At 35.1% G+C, this 15,744-nt stretch overlaps 1 protein-coding gene across 2 annotated transcripts in view; it reads left to right on the top strand.

Annotated features, from left to right (window-relative positions):
- Nucleotides 1-15,744, top strand: part of JMY (junction mediating and regulatory protein, p53 cofactor) — a 61,906-nt gene that overhangs the window by 31,114 nt on the left and 15,048 nt on the right. The window contains exons 3-7 of one of the 2 annotated variants that reach the window (XM_010975076.3): nt 3,386-3,536; nt 6,769-6,938; nt 9,287-9,452; nt 9,974-10,161; nt 12,077-12,163. In XM_010975076.3, coding sequence (XP_010973378.3) covers nt 3,386-3,536; nt 6,769-6,938; nt 9,287-9,452; nt 9,974-10,161; nt 12,077-12,163 — 762 coding nt within the window. The remainder of the gene's footprint in view (nt 1-3,385; nt 3,537-6,768; nt 6,939-9,286; nt 9,453-9,973; nt 10,162-12,076; nt 12,164-15,744) is intronic. The other variant, XM_064481905.1, reaches the window with a different exon arrangement.

Here is a 15,744-nt window from a genome sequence, read left to right on the forward strand (position 1 = left end):
GCTAGTGAAAAGAAAGCAAGCAAAGATAGAAACCACCTATGCCTTCTCTGCCCTCATAAAACATTCACAGTGGGAAGCAGGTAATGTTTGTAAGTTCATAAGGTAATATAAAGTATGATTGTGATAAGTGCTAAGAAGGAAAGGTGTTTGTTACACTGAAGAGCTTACAGTGGTGAGTCAAGAAAGACGTCCATGAACCAGTAATTGAGCTGAGATCTGAAGATATGATGGGGATTAATAAACAAAAGGAGTTTGCCTATACTCCAGAACTGTTTTTGCCAAGTTCAGTAATCTTCATGCTGGTAGGTCCATGGGTGCTGGTTGTATATCTACTTGACCTAAGCAGTGTTTGATAGGGTTGATTTCTTGTCCATTGAATCTTGCTACTTAGGATTCTGATTCCTTACATGAACTCATCCACTCTTGTTATTTTAATTGTCTTCTGTGTGTCAAAGATACCCAAGCTTGTATCTCTGGACATGCCTTGCAAAGTCAAACTTAACATAGGCAGAATGAAATCCTTGACAATTCCATGCACATATTTTTTTCCCAGTAACCCTGGAATCATTCTTGACTTCTCCTGCTTCACCATTATCTCCCTTAATATTGCTGATAAATTGCTCCCTGTGTGCTGAGCACTATGCTAAATGCTCGTATGTTTTTTCCTCCATTTGAAGACTCTTCATTTGCTTAAGGAGAAGTATAGTGTTGCTTCATTTGTTGCTTAATTCTATTTATTGAGTGTGATAACTAACTTGATCAGTTGGTTTTTTTAAATTTTTTTTTTAGGAGGGAGATAATTCGGTTTGTTTGTTTATTACTTAATGGAGGGACTGGGGATTGAACCCACGGCGTTGTGCATGCTAAGCAGGTGCTCCACCACTAAGCTACACCCTCCCCTAGTGTTTTTTTGGTTGTTTTGTTTTGTTTTGTTTTGTTTTGTTTTGTTTTGTGTTTTGATTGAAGTATAGTCAGTTGCAGTGTGTCAGTTTCTGGTTTACAGCATAATGTCCCAGTCATGCATATATATACATATGTTTGTTTCCATATTCTTTTTCATTAAAGGTTATTATAAGATATTGAATATAGTTCCTTGTGCTATACAGAAGAAATTTATTTTTTATCTATTTTTATATATAGTGGTTAACATTTGCAAATCTCAGACTCCCAAATTTATCCCTTCCTACGCCCTTTCCCTGGTAACCGTAGGATTGTTTACTGTGTATTTCATTCGTAGATGAGTTCATTAGTGTCTTCTTTTTTCTTTTTTTTCCTTTTTTTTTTTTTTTTAGATTCCACGTATGAGTGATAATCATGATATTTTTCTTTCTCTCCCTGGCTTATTTCACTTAGAATGATGATCTCCAGGTCCATCCATGTTGCTGCAAATGGCATTATTTTGTTCTTTATTTATGGCTGAGTAGTTTCCATTGGGTAAACATAACACTACTTCTTTATCCAGTCATCTTGTCAGTGTACATTTAGGTTGTTTCCATGTCTTGGCTATTGTAAATAGTGCTGCTGTGAATATTGGGTATCTTTTCAAATTAGAGTTCCCTCCAGATACATGCCCAGGAGTGGGATTGCTAGATCATAGGGTAAGTCTATTTTTAGTCTTTTGAGGAATCTCCATACTGTTTTCCATAATGGCTACACCAAAATACATTCCCACCAGCAGAGTAGGAGGGTTCCCTTTTCTCCACAGCCTCTCCAGCATTTATCATTTGTGGACTTTTTAATGGTGACCATTCTGATTGGTGTGAGGTGATACCTCATTGTAGTTTTGATTTGCATTTCTCTGATAATTAGCAATATTAAGCATTTTTTCACGTGCCCGTTGGTCATTTGTATGTCTTCATTGGAGAATTTCTTGTTGAGGTCTTCTGCCCATTTTTGGATTGAGTTTATTTTTTTGTTATTAAATTGTATGAGCTATTTACATATTCTGGAAATTAAGCCTTTGTCAGTCATATCATTTGCAAATATTTTCTCTCATTCCATAGGTGGGCTTTGTGTTTTGTTTATGGTTTCCTTTGCTGTGCAAAAGCTTGTAAGTTTAATTAGATCCTATTTATTTTTGCTTTTATTTTTATTGCTGGGGTAGACTGCCCTAGGAGAACATTGCTAAGATTTATGTCAGAGAATGTTTTGCTTGTGTTTTCTTCTAGATTTATATTGTCTTGTCATTTGAGTTTATTTTTGTGAGTGGAGTGAGGGAGTGTTCTAACTTTATTGATTTACATGTTGCTGTCCAGTTTTCCCAACACCTCTTGCTGAAGAGAATGTCTTTTCTCCATTGTATAGTCTTGCCTCCTTTGTCAAGGATTAGTTGACCATAGGTCTGTGGGTTTATTTCTGGGTTCTCTTTTGTGTTCTATTCATCTGTGTGTCTGTTTTTGTGCCAATATCACACGGTTTTGATTACTGTAGCTTGGTCAGTTGTTTTAAAAGTGTATGAGGAGTGGATTAACATTTTTCTCCATAATGGTTTTTCCCCATCATCCTAATGTGATGTTATTAACTTCTTGTTTAATTTTTAAGTCTTTTTCTCAGTATGTAGTAAAGCAAGATGGGGTCTACAAAGGGTCTGTTGCTGCTTTTCCTGGATTATACCTTCCATTTTAACATACCTGTGTAAGATACACAAAACAAACTTATGATTACCAGGGGAAACGGGGTGGGGAAGGATAAATTGGGAGTTTGGGATTTGTAGATACTAAGTACTATATATAAAACAGATAAACAACAAGGTCCTACTGTATAGCACAGGGAACTATATTCAATATCTTGTAATGGCATACAATGAAAAAGAATATGAAAAAGAATACAAATATATGTATAAATGAATCACTGTGCTGCATACCAAAATTAACATTCTTTGTGACTCTTATGATACATAGCCAGTTTTTCTCTGTTACTTTTATCCAGAGTCCTTCAGTTGGCAGATAGACTGATTTCTATATATTGTTAATTTTTATCTTATTTATGTCAGTGATTAAAAATATTTTATTGACACAAATAATTCTTAACCTGAAAATCTAATTATCATAAAGGAGAAAATAAATTTCTCATCTCAGCACCCAAAATTAATGTCTTGATTTTATTATGTGATATTTTGTTGTATGTCTTTTGTTTATAAATGGAAGAGGGAAAGATGAAGAAGACAGAGGAAGAGGAAGGGGGAACAAATTTCTATGTCAAATATCTTCAACATTTTTGTCAATTTAATTGTTTTGTAAATTAATAGCTTCTCCAGAGTAGGGAGAAAACAAGTATTCTTTGTTTTAGTACCAAGCACAATGCCTGATATATAAACATTCAGTAAATGTTTAAAGAATGAATAAAAGAAAGAAATGATCTTTTAAATTTTTTTTTCTCTCTAAAGATTTCTATGGAGAATGATTACCTGGGTCCCCGAAGAATTGAAAGTCTACGAAAAGAAGATGCTGATTGGCAGCGGAAAGCTCATATGGCTGTACTGTCCATTCAGGATCTTACTGTCAAATATTTTGAAATAACAGCTAAAGCTCAAAAGGGTGAGTTTCCCAGTAAAATTATCCTCGTTAGGTATTTTCGAAAATGAGCGGTTTAAGTATTTTGTTTGCAGTAGTTGTATGGAAAAGTATATAAAGACCACTGCTAACAAGTTAAGGTATATCCTTTCAGTCTTTTCTAGGCATATATGTTAACATGTACCTCACCTTTAAAAAAATAATGGTAATGTGTAGCATAATTCAATACTGACGGTACTCATTCACAGTTACAGACCTTACAGCTTAAAAGCACAGTCCCCAACATAACTGCTTTTCCTTCAGACACTGTTTGCAGATTTGGGGTGTCCTCAGGCCATTTGTATTTCTAACCAACTGGCTGCAGATATGGGGATTCCTGCAGTCCTTTTAGGTTCGAAAATTCACTACAGTGACTCACAGAACTCACGAAAACACATACTTAAAATTTACCTGGCATTAAAATAGTTATTCTGGATATTCTTTCAGCAAATCTACTTTTCCTTAAGTGTCACTGAAAACAGTTTATTCCTTCAGAATGCCGGTGCTGAGTAAGAATACCTTCCTTGATTCCTCAGCATCATTTGGCATTGTCATTTAGAAAAATATATACAGTACTATGTTTTTAAAATTTGCATTCCTTTGGTTATTACTGAGTGTTTATCTTTTTTGTTTTTGTGTAATAATTGATATTTGTATATCCTTCCTTTTTTCCCCAGTTATTACCTTCTGCCTATTTTTCTGATGATGGGTGATTTTTCCCCCATTGATCTATAAGAGTTCCTTATATATAGTTTTCAGAAGGCGAGTAAAACAGGCCCCTCTTTTACTTCCTTCCTTACATGAAGCCAGGTGTAGCCTAATTTTACTGCTTAACTTTTAAAAACATCTTAAATGAGTCATTTCTGACAAGTATACATATATTAGAACATGATTCCTTTAAACACCAGGACTGTTTTGCCTTATATGTTTTTATACATATAATGATCACCATATCACCATAGGGTATTATTACATGGTTGTTATCCTGATAATGTTGACAGTCATATTAGCAAAAATATTTATTCTTGCCAGCAGAGGGAGAGAAGAATCTGTTTTAGAAATATTGCAATACTGTTCTAGGGGTATTCCAAGCATTCTGTATTCACAAACAATGTTCCCATTACCTTCATATTCCTAAACTGTTGGAAAATAATTCCAGGTGAAGTGAGTGGCAGTTAGATGGAAGAATACATTCTATCAGTTGTTGGAGGACAAAGTATTGACTGAGTGTTGTGGTAGACGACAACTTGGGACAGAGAGCCGTGCTACAGACATAGTCCTTAAGTGGGAAACAAGAGGAAATGCTCCTGACTATTTGTGCAGAATATTTGATGTATGCTGTGATTACAAGTGAAAATGGCAGAAGTAGCAGATTAGGTCTTTAAGCAAGTTGAAATACTAGTTTAACCCTGCTTTTATAGACGAGTAACCTTGGTTTTAAATCACCAAAACTCCTCCCAGTTTCACATATCTATGTTGAAGGTGTTGATAGTGAATACCATGCTTATTCTTTAGGATTGTTGGACAGATAGAGATAACACATGGAAAAAGTGCTTTAACATCATATAAATATGAGTGATTGTGGTGATGTGTGCATGAGAGAGAAGAAACAAAACAGACCATCTCTTTGTTTAATATTGCCATTGAAGTGAGAGGAACATTTGAATTTCTCTCATTTAATTCCCACAAAAGTCCGAGTAGGTACTGTATTTCCCTAATTTCATCACTCAGGGGAATTGAGCCCACAGACAGTTAAGTTTCTGCCCTAAGTTACATGCTGATGGGTAGAAGTGGGAATTTAAGTCAAAGCTGTCTAACTCCAAACCCCTTGCTGTTGTTTTTCTCCCCTCCGTGCACAACTGTATTGATGTTATGGTTGCATAAATATTTTTTAAAGATAGAGATTTAAAATGGCAGAATTATTTGATATTCAAACAACATAAGTAGATATTATTTGTTAAAAACCCTAAAATTAAGGATTAGATTGATGCTCAAATATGTTAGTGTTTAAAGGCCATAGAAAAACAGAGAAACCAAAAGAACTGTATTGAGAGGAGATTCTGAGTAAGCAGATTGCTCATTTGTCATAATAGGAACTAAAAGACTAAACCAATAAATAATGTTCATGAATGGAGGGAGTTGCAAGTTGGTTATATTAAGGCATTGAGACTAAGGGTGGGGTAGAATTGAGCATGAAAAACTGTTCTTTTCCACTGTAAGCCTTTCTGTACAGTTTAATTTTTAAGTATGTACTTGTATTCTTGTAAAAAAAAAACTAAGGTTTCATAAAATTCTGAGGCAAAGGTTACTGAGATACTTCCTTGAAAAGAGGGTAATGCTGTAGTAGCAGTACCAAAATACCAATCACTTAACCTCTGAACATATACAAGAAACTACTAGAGAATGTATACTGACTTAAAGACTATATCAAGTACTATGTAATCAGATTTCCTGCCTCTTTATGGTAGTTAAAGTGTGTCCCTGACCTTTTAAAGTGGTTGGGCATATGGATAGTTGGGTTAATTGTTTAAAGACACAAGATGAGCCAGTACCATACTACTATCAGTGATAAGCTTCTTTAACTGTAAGATATTAGCTGTTTGATTGTCAAAATGTTTCTTGAACAAAGCTTATTATTTGTGGCATACTAAAAAGTGTCTCCCCCCCCCCCCCGCACCGTGGTGGCGAGGAGAAGTTGGGTGTCTTCTCTGGGACTTGGTTGTCCTTCAACACTAACCTTTGCAGTGTAAGCTCTGTGCTAATAATGTTTAGGATTTATTTTGTCCTACATCACATCGTTACAGACTTCTTGACGAACTCAGAAGTACATAGATTTAAATAGTTTTTTTAAAACCTTGAATAGTTATGGTTCTGATTTTAACTTACATACCTAGGGAAAAATATAAACCTTCATAAAATAAAGTTTTATAGAAACCTTAATATCACTCAACAATGTGAAGAGTATTTTTTTTAAGTTTTAAAATTAACCCCCCCAAAAGTTATTTCTGAGGATGATTACTTAAAATTCTTATTTAAGGCATTAGAATCTAAGATACTGTTGAATTTTTAGAACTGTTACAGGTAATTTATCATGGTGGTAGGATTTGTGTGTTTATCTTTGAGTGTGTGATCAGTGGAATCTAAGACTTTCTGATTCTTTATTTTCAAGTTGTTTCATGTCTTAATGCTTCAGTGTCTCTTTAAAAATTATCAATAGCTGTGTATGACCGAATGCGAGCAGATCAAAAGAAATTTGGTAAAGCGTCATGGGCAGCAGCCGCTGAACGCATGGAAAAACTCCAGTATGCAGTTTCTAAGGAGACTCTGCAGATGATGAGGGCTAAAGAGATATGTTTGGAACAGAGGAAACATGCACTAAAAGAAGAGGTAACAAAAACCATGAGAAAGTATATTTAAATTTTTTTTAAATTAAGATGTGCTATTTGACTGTTTTGGGTGGGGAGGGGATGGATACAAGATTGATATTTTTCTGGCTCTTCAGTCCAGGGTTAACTTTGCACACTATCTCCACGAGATGGTAACTTTCACAACAGGGCCTGTGATAGAAGAGTTAGACGTGTGTGACTTTTTCACAGCATCCCTGTGTGACTGTAGTCAGCGACAATGTACTGTAAAAAAGGAGCATTCATTTCCTATCTCCCCACACCTAGGCACCCACCAATCCGTTTTTTATTTCTATAGATTAGTTATTCTGGACATTTCATATAAATGGAATCAGAAGATGTGACTTTTTTGACTGCTTTTCTTTCCTGTAGCATAATGTTTTCAGGGTTCAACCATGCTGTCACATGTATCATTCTTAATTTACTTTTTTTGCCAAATGATATACTACTGTATAGTTACAACACACTTTATGCATCTATCAGTTGATGAACAGTTGGGTTCTTTCTACTTTGGGAGCTTTATGAATAAAGCTTCTATGAATATTTCTATTTAAGGTTTTCATTTATATTGGTGTAAACCTAGGCGTGAAATGCTATTTAAACTGTTGAGTAACTGCCAGAATGTTTTCCCAAGCAGCTGTACCATTTACATTCCCACTAGCAGTGTGCACTCGATAGAATTCTCCACATCTTTCTTATATTATCACTAATACTGTTTTTTTTTAATTGTTATAACCAATCTGGTGGGTGTGAAGTGGTATCTCATTGTGATTTTGATTTGCATTTCTCTGATGACATTGATGTTATCTTTTTGTGTGCTTATTGGCCCCTTATGTGTCTTTAGAGAAATGTCTATTCATATCTTTTACCTGTTTTGAAATTGGATTTTTAAAATTACTGAGTTGAAAGAATTGCATATTCCAGGTATGTCTTTTGTCAGATATACGATATGCAAATATTTGCTCCCGTTTTCTGGATTGACCATATTGGCTTTTAATAACATTGAATTTATATTTGTGAATGTTGTACATTTTAGTCTCTAGAGAAGAATAAAACATCATCATTGCTTTTATTAATACAGCTTTATGTAAAATACTTTGCTCTATGTATGTATGCATGTTTAACTAGTATATGAGGTAACTTATAATATATCATGGCTATGATCTAGAAAGATCTTTCTGTTAATGAATTTTAAATTATGAACTTCTTTTTCTCTTACATTTTCTTATTTGCTGCTGTTGTTAAAGGTAAAACTGGAACTTGTTCTGGAATTTTCCACACTTCATTTAGACTCTCTTCACAGATTTCAGTTCCATCTCCTTTATGTTCCTAGCTTTCTCCTTTGTGTGACTAGCTGTCCAGAATTTTCTTAAGTTCTAGAACTTTAAAACTTAAAATGCCAGCATTTTATTTCTTCTGAGGTAGAATGTCACATTGGTTGGCTTTATTGTAACCAGGATGAATTGTACTGACAGCATAGGGCATCTAAAAGAGCTGCTGAGGGGTAAGATTTCTGACTGTTTGCTGTTGCAAGAACATCATCCTTGCTGGAATTGATCTCTGCTGGAAGAGGAAGGGTGAGGCTGAAATGGGCCAGAGAGTATGGGGTCATTTTCCCTGGGGTCATCCCAGTACCTTAATAGTCTGTTTTTTAGTGTTCTGAATTGTGTTTGAATTCTTCAAAGGATTTAGTAAGATTATAGGTTAGTCATTTTTGCCAGGTTTATGCTTGTTGAGTGATATAATATACATATTGTGATATATATATAATTCTCTGTTGATGACTGCCCTATTTTAATTAGCATTAATTTAAGGTGACCACATGACTCATAAGAAACAGACCAAATGTGATTTATTAAGCCCATCCCAAACAAATATTTTGCCAGTGAGTACTTTATAATACAGCACTACCCTGTGGTTTAAATTATGAGAAGACTTATGTTCTTTTAAAAAATGTTGATATGTTGCATCTCCTTAGGTTATTTTAAAAACAAAAAACTTCTTCGTGATGTGACAGTGACCATGGGTATAATGCTTAACTTCAAACAATTTTTAAACTAATGCTGAAATATTAAATACCACCCAGGCAAGTAAAATTTTATTTGACTTAGGAGTAAGTACTGTTCCTTTTCATCTATCTCCTTTTTAACTGAGTCTTGATTATAGTCATTCTCACCCCTACAGCTAGGAACGCTGTACTCAGAGAAAAATATACACATATACAGCTTTGTACACAAATTTAGTAGGTTCTTAAATCATCTGATCCCAGGTTGTCTGGTGATGTTGGTATCTCTCCAAATAGATATGTTCTTATTTTTATTTTCAATGCAGATGCAGAGTTTGCAGGGTGGTACAGAAGCCATAGCTAGATTGGATCAGTTAGAAGCCGATTATTATGATCTACAACTTCAGTTGTATGAAGTGCAGTTTGAAATCTTAAAGTGTGAAGAGTTACTATTGACAGCACAACTGGAAAGCATCAAAAGACTTGTATCGGGTATGATGTACATCTAACCACTTAAATCCACAAAAATGTATTTGAATGAATGATGGAATTTCACCATGCATTTGTTTGCACACCTAGGGAAAGTATACATGGACTCCAGCTATATTTTTTCTGCTGAAACTGAAAAAAATGTCTTAATGTAAAGTCAAACAAATGGTTTAGTAGAAGTAGAGTGCAAATATGTTATTACCTTTGTAAAATACTTATTTGGTAAGTAACTTACTTTGTTGCTTCAGCCAAAATTTGTATTCTCAGATTTCGAATTTGGGGAGCAAGGGTCACGGCATCTTACACTGAGCACTTAACTGTGTGCTGGCCATTGCTAAGCCCTTTGCAGACACATTCCTCCTATGAGGTGTATTTCCCAATAATCACTATTTTACAAAGAAACTCAAGATGTAATGGCTTTGCCTGAGGTTACGGAATCAGTGAGTGGATCAGAACCCTCGTCTCTCTGGCTCTAAAGCCCATGCTTTTACCTACTACTATCCCTTGTTGCTGTTTTGTAACAGAAAAGAGAGATGAAGTGGTATACTATGACACTTATGAAAGCATGGAGGCCATGCTGGAGAAGGAGGAGATGGCATCATCTGTGCACTTACAGAGAGAAGAGCTACAGAAACTTCAGCAGAAAGCACGCCAGCTGGAGGCAAGACGTGGACGGGTTTCAGCCAAGAAAGCATACCTCAGAAATAAAAAGGTTATGTATTTATTGAATTTATAACCGTAATGCTACGTCTTGCTTTTATTTATTACTTAATCCTTGACCCATATCTAATAATTCTAGCCCAGTTTGTCACTAATACTTATCTTTTAAAACTAAGTAAGAGTTACCTCTTCTCAATACTTGGCCCATTATATTGACATTACGTAGTTATCTAAGAATTACCCTCTTAAACACATTAGAATAGCCAGCGGTGATGTGCTGTTTGCCCCAGCCACCCCAAAGCTGACTCTGCTTGGGCATGACAGCAGGACTCCATGTAATGCAATTCCTGGCTCCTTCTTACTTTAGGAGGCCAGGGATGCTCTACAATTAAGTAGACTGGTTCTGACCTCAGTCTTCAGGGACATTTTAATTTTTATGTAAAAACACTTACCAATTTAATCCATGTTTTTCACTCTTCATTCTTACATTAGTCTAAATCTTGAAGTAGGGGAACTTACTGACAGAGATTCTGCCCATTTACACTGGAAGCCTCTGGTCTGCTGCAGCTCATCATATCACACAGTCAGGGGTCTCTGAATGGTTTTGCCCTTCTGCCCTCCCCTCTCCATGTCCCCAGACCCCCAGGTCCAACAACTGAGGTGACAACTGCAGAGGGACAGAGGAGTGACAGAAGGCTGGAAAGAGAGGAAATTAGAAACTTTTCCAAAAAGAAAGATAATGAGAAGATCAACCATGTGATACAAAAAGATAAAAATAGACTCTCTATGTGACATCGTACATTCCTTATTGTCTACATGCCTACATGCCTGGGGTCACAGGCTCCCTGGTTAATCTGGCAGCTGCAACAGAATTTAATACCCAGGGGTAGTTCTGATGATAAGTGAATCATGCCCCACCTTTCTTCTTGAAAGAACAAAGATGGTCTCTTGCTGTGCCATGAAGACTTGGTCTATACTTTGTTAACTTTTATTAAATTAAATTTTCAAGAAGAATAACATCCTTCTTTTTGTATATTACCTTCTTTAACACTCCTAGTAGCCAAAAAGCATTCTCATACTTGATTTGGTGGCAAACTCAGACCTGAACGAATATATAAGTACTCATTTCTTTGTCCTGCTTACTTAGACTATTCTTATATTTCACTCAAAATACTTCTTACTCTACTTCAGATCCTGCTGGAGTTACTGGGTAATAGGTGGCATATGCAACATATCACCTTGCTAAAATAAAAAGATTCAAAATTCTAAAACTCTGCTCTAAATTAGGAATTGTAGACTTGTATCCTCATTTTATAACCAAGGGAACTAAGGTTTCCAGCAGTTAAATGAACCTCCCAAGGAAAAGCAGCTAGTATGGATCAAAGATAGGATTCTACCCTAGATTTATGTGATGTAGAAGCTTGAGTCCTATTTAATACTATTTTCATGTGATCAGAATCAGCATACCTGTCACATACTATTATCATACTTTCTAGTCTTTAAGGTCTCCTTTAGCTCCAAAGTCTCTGACCAGAATATTCAGATTTTATGCTACTGTTGAAACCAGTGCAGGCAAGATCACATTCATCACAGAGTGCTTAAGAAACAGGCTTTTAATCAGGAATTATGTATCCTTTTTTCTTCATACTAGTTTAAAGAGTACAGTAATACTTAGAATCTTCTGATCACAGTCTTCAGAGTTGAGAGAGACTTTTGAAATTAGGTATGCCCTTCTTCCACTCTACCATGCCCTTCTGAAAAAGGAGAAGTCAGGAATTCCGGAGATGTTAAGTTTAATAGAAGAGTTTAATAAATTATTTTGGATTTATGTAGCTTCAGTATTCCAGATGAGAAACCAGAGATGACTTAACTTGATATTTTGCTATGTAGGTATATGTCAATATTAAAATTTAATTTATCAAATAAGTCGTTTCACTTAAATTAAAATACATTTCATGTATTTATAGGAAATTTGTATCGCAAAACACAATGAAAAATTCCAACAGCGCCTTCAGAGTGAAGATGAATATAGGACCCACCACACAGTACAACTAGTAAGTTTGTACTCTTGAAAACTTACAGTAAAACTTCGATTTTTACATATTTCAAAGTGAATGACATCTATAGAGAATAAGAAAAATGTTATAAATAGATACTAGCCTTATGTCACTATACAGCCATCCCTCAGTATCCATGGGAGAAACTGGTTCCAGGACACCCTGTCCCCACTCTCCCCCACCAAATACCAAAATCTGTGAGTGCTCCAGCCCCTAGTATAAAATGGCATAGTACTTGGGTATAACCTACACACACCCTCCTATATTTTCTAAGGCATCTCTCAATTACTTATGATACCTTATATTATGTAACTAGTTCAACAAATTTTTGCTTTTTGGAACCTTCTGTGTTTTTTCCCCCCAAGTATTTTCATTCCAGTGATTTGGAACCTTCAGACACAGAGGGCCAACTGTGTATATACTTCATTATTTATTTATTTATTTATTTAACATTTTTTATTGATTTATAATATACTTCATTATTTAAAGCAGTTTTTTAAGGCAAAAATGAGTAGAAATAGAAGGAATAACCATATACCTCCACACACGGACAGCTCTCCCCACCAGTGAAACCTGCACAGGAGTGGTACATTTATTACAGTACAGTCTGAGCCAACATTGACACGTCATTATCACCCAGAGGCCATAGTTTATCCTTAGTGCTGTACATTCTTCTGGTTTTGCCAAATATATAATGACACGAATCCACCATTATAGTACTATACAGAATATTTTCACTGCCCTAAAAATCCCCTGCACTCCACCTATTCACATCCCTCTCTCCACAGAATCCTGGCAACCACTGATCTTTTGTTTGCCATTTCCCAGAATGTTTAATTGGAATCATACAGTATGTTGCCTTTTCATAATGGCATATTTAAATTGTAATATGCACTTCCTCCGTGTATATTCATGGCATGGTAGCTTATTTCTTTTTAGCAGTGATTAATTTTCTGGGTGTGCCACAGTTTATTTATCCATTCACCTAGTGAAGGACATCTTCGTTGCTTCTGGGTTTTGACAATTATGAATAAAGCTGATAACTTGTGGAAGTTTTTGTGTACACATAAAGTATTCAGCTCTTTTGGGTATATACCAAAGAACATGATTGCTGGATCTTACGGGAAGAGTATGCTTACTTGTAGAAAACTGCCCAGCTGTCTTCCAAAGTGGCTGCACCATTTTGCATTCCCACGAGCAGTGAGCTGGTTTTGCTCCACATCCACACCAGCATTTAGTGTTGTCAGTGTTTTGGATTTTAGCCATTCTAGTAAGTGTATATTGGTATCTCATAGTTGTTTTAGTTTGCAGTTCTCTAGTGGTGTATTTTGTTGGGCATGTTCTCACAATGCTTATCTACCATCTGTACCTCTTCTTTAGTTAGGTTAGATCTTTTGTTCCCTTTTTAATTGGGTTATGGGTTTACTTAATTGTTTTGAAAAATCTTTGTATGTTCTGGATAATAGCCCCTTTCAGACATGTCTATTACAAATGTTTTCTTCCAATCTGTAGCTTACCTTTTCATCTGCAGAACAAAGTTTTTCATTTTAATGTCCAGCTTATCCGTTCTTTCTTTCATCTACCTTTGGTGTATTTTAAAAGTCATCACCAAATCCAAGGTCATCTAGATTTTCTCTTGTGTTATATTCTTGGAGCTTTATACTCTTGCATTTTACGTTTAGGTCTGTGATCCATTCTGAGTTAATCTTTGTGAAGGGTGTAAGGCTAAACTTTTTTTTTTTTAACCTGATCTTCTGCTTTAAATGTATTTTTTTTTTTTAACCTGATCTTCTGCTTTAAATGTAGGTGTCCAGTTACTCTAGCACCATTTGCTGAAAAGATGGCCATTTTGTCATTAAATTTCCTTTGCTCCTTTGTTAAAGACCAGTTGATTATATTTGTGTAGGCTCTCTCTTCTGTTCCATTGATCTGGGTCTTCTACCTCTTTAAGTAAACTTTGAAATCAGCTTAACAGTAACTACAAAATAAACAACTAGTATTTTGATTAAGACTGCATTGAATCTGTAAGTCAAGCTGGGAATAATTGACACCTTAATGATACTGAGTCTTTGTGTACTTGAACAAGGAATATCTCTTCATTTATTTGATTCTTTGATTTTCTTTTATATGCCTTATATAGATTGTGTGCACATTTTATTAGATTTACGCTCTTAATCTGTTGATCTTTTTTGAGGGGTGGGAATGTTAATAGTATTGTAGTGGTAATATAAAAGGTTTTTAATTTCTAATTCCAGTGGTTCCTTGCTGTATATTAGAAAGCAATTGACTTGTAATATGTCAACCGTGATTTTTCTCTATATAGACAATTATGTCTTATGCAAATAAAAGCAGTTTAGTTCTTTTGTCCCAATCAGTATACCTTTTATTTACTGTTCTTGTTGCATTAAGTAGGACTTCCAGTTTAGTGTTGGAAAGGAGTGGTGAGAGGGGACTTCGTCTTTTCTAGATTTTCTAGTTTGTGATGAAGTTATGTTAGCTGCTGTTGAGCAAGTTCCCCTCTAGTTATAATTTGCTGAGATCATTAGTTCACTTTAAAAAAAAAAAAAGTCACATTAAAATCTCCCACTCCCAGTATTGCTGTATCTCATCATGCCTGCAGTATATTATTATAGTAGTCTTTTTAGACATTTATGTCTTAGATTAGTCAACACCAAAAATGTTGACATGAGCATGCTACTCAATTTGCATGTTTAAAATATTTCTTTCTTCAGTGGCACGTTAAGTTAAATTAGTCTGTATTATTATTATTATTATTATAGTATTAGTTTACCCATAAACTGTAGGATTCATCTTAAATTAATAGCAAAATTATTGTACTTTTATTGTTCATTACTGTCTTCAGGGCTCAGAACTGCTTTGTAAGGAAGATTAGACTAGGGGCCAGCTTAAGAGTTAGATGAATAAGAGTGTCTCCTACTATCACCATCAGTACCTGTACTATCAGCTTGTTATTGAGATTCCACACTTAGAATTTGTTCTTATTGCACGAAGATTTTGGATTCTGGTGAAATGCCAATACTTTTGTGGATGGGGTAACTAATTAGCTTTTTAGAACAAATAAGGGTCAAATCCTTTCTCAAAGAGTTTTATGGGGGGGGCAAAGATGAATAAAAATGAGGAAATTGATACTTCAGGGAATCTCAAAGATCAGTGTCTTATAATTTTATCTAATACCAGCTTTGGATAGAATACCTAATTGTAGCAGAATCAATCCATTAATCATCTATTCTTTAACATGCATACCCAGCGGAAAATGAAAGTTAGATCAAAGCTTGTTTTTCAAATCTAGTTTTAAACCACCTTTATCAATCTGTTGGGTTGTAGATTATTTAAAATGTTGATCCCTGGATTTTTAACCTTACTGTTCCAAAATTTCTTTTGGAAATCCTTGGGATTCAGGAACTCAGGAAGTTTAGTTTAATATTTGATAGTAAACTCTACAGAATGAAGAAAATGTAATATTACTTGCTCATCATTTTTTTTTAAAGCTTAGAGACAAATTGAGTACAATAAGGAAATGGTGGTCAGGAAGCAAGTCAGTTTCCCCCATTAAAAAG

The sequence above is a fragment of the Camelus dromedarius genome, chromosome 3 (assembly GCF_036321535.1).
Source record: "Camelus dromedarius isolate mCamDro1 chromosome 3, mCamDro1.pat, whole genome shotgun sequence".
Classification (NCBI taxonomy): Eukaryota; Metazoa; Chordata; class Mammalia; order Artiodactyla; family Camelidae; genus Camelus; species Camelus dromedarius.